This window comes from Pteropus vampyrus, unplaced genomic scaffold (genome assembly GCF_000151845.1).
Source record: "Pteropus vampyrus isolate Shadow unplaced genomic scaffold, Pvam_2.0 Scaffold82, whole genome shotgun sequence".
NCBI classification, from domain to species: domain Eukaryota; kingdom Metazoa; phylum Chordata; class Mammalia; order Chiroptera; family Pteropodidae; genus Pteropus; species Pteropus vampyrus.
The window spans coordinates 5,991,907-5,995,205 of record NW_011888863.1 but is presented as its reverse complement, the minus strand read 5'-3'; the positions used below and the strand labels follow the sequence as shown (position 1 = coordinate 5,995,205).

The 3,299-nt window shown below is 43.0% G+C and overlaps 1 protein-coding gene across 2 annotated transcripts in view; it reads left to right on the top strand.

Moving 5' to 3' along the window:
• The first annotated feature begins 1,235 nt into the window (after positions 1–1,235).
• AMN1 (antagonist of mitotic exit network 1 homolog) overlaps positions 1,236–3,299 on the top strand; it is a 43,650-nt gene continuing 41,586 nt past the window's right edge. The window contains exon 1 of one of the 2 annotated variants that reach the window (XM_011363138.2): positions 1,236–1,474. Coding sequence is in view for 1 of the 2 variants with exons in the window: in XM_011363137.2 (XP_011361439.1) it covers positions 1,457–1,494 (38 nt within the window). In the remaining variant the exon portion in view is untranslated. Of the gene's footprint in view, positions 1,495–3,299 lie in introns of both variants that reach the window. The other variant, XM_011363137.2, reaches the window with a different exon arrangement.

The window sequence follows — 3,299 nt, the reverse complement described above, 5'->3', positions numbered from 1 at the left end:
GGCCTGAAAAAGAAAATTACTTTGACATTCAAAGGTATGTTATCTTAGATGCATAAAGATAACAGACAATTTCAAAGGTGAAGATTGACCTTTATTAAGGCAGCTACAGGCCTAGGGCATGTCTACCCACCATGATCTGCTTTTAGGAATTTTTACTTTCATAGCACCACGTGATTACCTTAAGCCTCTGGGTTTGTAAGGCCCACCATGAAGGCTTCCCCTGAGCTTGTCAGTTTTAGTATGTGGCCCCTTTTTCATCCACAGTATAAATAAACCCTATAGATACCCTTTGATAACCCTTTGAAGAACTTATGAAAGAATGTTCACAACTCCAGACCACTTGACATCCATCATTCAGACTGCCTGACATCTGGCTGATTATCATCTTGAACCAACCCAAAGGCCGAGAATGCAGGACTGATTCTTCTCAACAATGTGACTTTTTACTATAAAAACTCTCAGCCTAATATTGTAATAACTTTGCACAGTGACAGATGGTTACTAGACTTAGTGTGGTGATCACATCATAAGGTACATAAATGTCAAATCACTCTGTTGCATACCTGAAACAAATACTGTATGCTAACTATACTTTAATAAAAGAATATTTTTAATAAAAAATAAAAACTCTCAGCTTTTCTTTCTTCTTCACACTATTAGTAGTGCCTAATTGTGTTTCTGACTTGCATAGCCTAAGACCCTTTAATAATTCTTTGTCATTTTATTTCTAGCCAAAGCCTCTTGGCTGTGCTCAGTGGGCATGTAGAATCCTTTCTGATTTGAACATAAAACCCCTACTTCCATGATGAAATTCTTATTAGAGCTTTTCTTGTTTACATATAATGTCCTTGTCTGTAAAATAAGGCTAAATAATTACTTCACAGGATTAAATTAATACGGTTCGTTATTGAAAGCAAGTAGCTCAGCGTGTGCGCTTCACAGAAAGTACTTGTTAAGGGCAGTCACTCCCGGGTCATCTACAATGCTGTATGCCCGTAATTAATGGAGTCTGTACCCAAAGGGTTCTCCGATATGTACCGCCAAATGCATGGCCCTGCATCAAATGCATCCCTGTAGTAAGAGCTGCGCCTCTTCAACAATATGGGACTTCAGATGTTCAAGGCCAGGCGGCGTGTGGGGCTAAATCTCCAGGGAAACCGCCGCGAGCGGGCGCTGGTTGAGTGGAAGAACTACAACTCCCGTGGTGCTTCACGCGAGCATAGGGCTACTCTATATTTTATCACCCTCCAGCCCCTTCCGTGAATCCCGCAGAGGTTCCGCCTCGAGGGTTTTCTTTTCTTTAGCTCTGCAGTCCCGGCGTGGTCCCGCCGCAGTCACTGGAAAAACCCATGCTCCAGGTCCTACGGCGTTGTGTGAGGGGCGGGAGTTGAAGGACGGTCTCTGGCTGGTTCCGGCGGCCCTGGGACCGCGGAAAAGGCCCTGGATAACCGCCGCGATGCCCCACCCGCGGCCAGTCAGTCAGCTCCTGGATCTGTGAGTCCACCCTGCCCCACCTCCCCTTCTCCCTGGCCCAGCACCTCCCCCGCTTGGAGGGAGGAGGGGGCTGCGCCTCTCTCCCTTCCGTCCCCTTCCCATCCCCCGACCTCCGTAGAGGTCCCGCTGCTGTTTCTCTTCCTAGATTCTTGATTTGTCATCCCTCGGTGAGGACAGTTGTGTCCAAGTGGGCTGCCCCTCTGTTTTCTGCCCTTGTCCGAATTCCCAGGCATCCTTGACAGCTCGACGCCCCGGTAGTTCCTGGCAGTGGCCTGTTTGTGACGGGAGCTGAAGGCCTTGGTGGAACAAACACTAAATGGGGCTGTCAAAAGCCTTCAGCGGTGTTTCACCCAGTCACTATAACTGGGATAAATACTGATTCTTTGAGGCAGCACGGATTCTTGACTGCGATTGTTGGGTTCAACTGCCAGTTCTGCCATTCACCAGCTGTATGGCCATGGGAGAGTAGCATTCTCTTTCTGTGCCCGAGTTCTCGATCTATAAAATTAGTATAACAGTACCTATCTCATGGAGTTGTAGCGAGTAATAAACTTAACTTATGTAAAGTCCTTAGAGGGATACCTAGTGTCAAAAGAAATTTCAGAGAGCTTTACTTGATATGAATGTTTCATTGGGAGAGAAACAAGTAGCTCAGAGACAGGTAGTTACAGGATGGTTTATAAAGTGACAACGAGGAAGTTGTTAACCTTTAACGATAGTTATTCCAATAGGAGTTTACAAACAGCAGGGAGTTCTTAAAAGTGATTATCCTATACTATTTTAGGAAGACTATTTAAGTTATCAGAGGTATTTACAAGAGATAACCTGTTAAATTTTGCTTTGTTCATGAAATAAAGTAGATTAAGTTTCACTTATGTGTCCTAACTGGTTTGGTTTGCTTGTGGGATTTTCAAGCCTGGACTCCATTTTATTTTATTTTAAAAACTTCTCCCTCTTGGTCATTCAGCAAGCTAAGAGTGTGAACAAATATATTGTTATTCTCGCTACCACTGTCGATGTAGTCATTGGGATCAATGGTCATGTAATCACTGTTACCTATAGTTGCCTAGTCATCTTGGACATGGGCGGTGAGATACTGAATGCTTCAAGTTGTCTGTCTAATCCTGGTAGATAATATTGGATGTGTGAATGGTTGCTGAAAGGCATTTAAAACTCTTGAGAGGCTACAATGCACTAGGGAGGTTAATATGATTGTAGGGAGAATAATAATAGCCAAGGATTGAAAAAAATCTCAGGAGCTGAGATTTAATCAATGAAATACATCAGTAGAAGAAGTGTTGCCTATTTGATGAAAGATTAGTATCTGATCTTTAAGATCTTTTAGATTTGGGGTAACAATTCTTGATTTATTACATGTAAACATTTTTTTACAAGTTACAGCACATGTACCTCCTTGTTGGGCAGTTAGGTTATCTAAGGCTATGCAGTTGTCTAATATAAGTTTGGCTAAAGAGTTCTATCCTAGAAGAGGCAAGTCAAGAAGACCAGAGGCCATTGCCCAGCATCCTGCTCCTAAATCAGCGTTGTCATTCAGAGAGAAGCATATCATTATCCCTGCTCCCAGCTCTGAAATTGTGGCTCAGAGGTTTTTCCAGGGAGAGAGGCAAGCTGCAAAACAAAGAATACCACAGTCTCAAGAAACTAACTTTATTTGAAATAGAGGGCAGGTGAAGTTCAAGCCTAAGGACTCTCAAAATCAATGGAGATTTTGATATTAAGTAATTATAAAGAGGCTAATAGCTTCATGTGAGAGGCAAGCTAAACATAGGCCAACAAGTTTACTA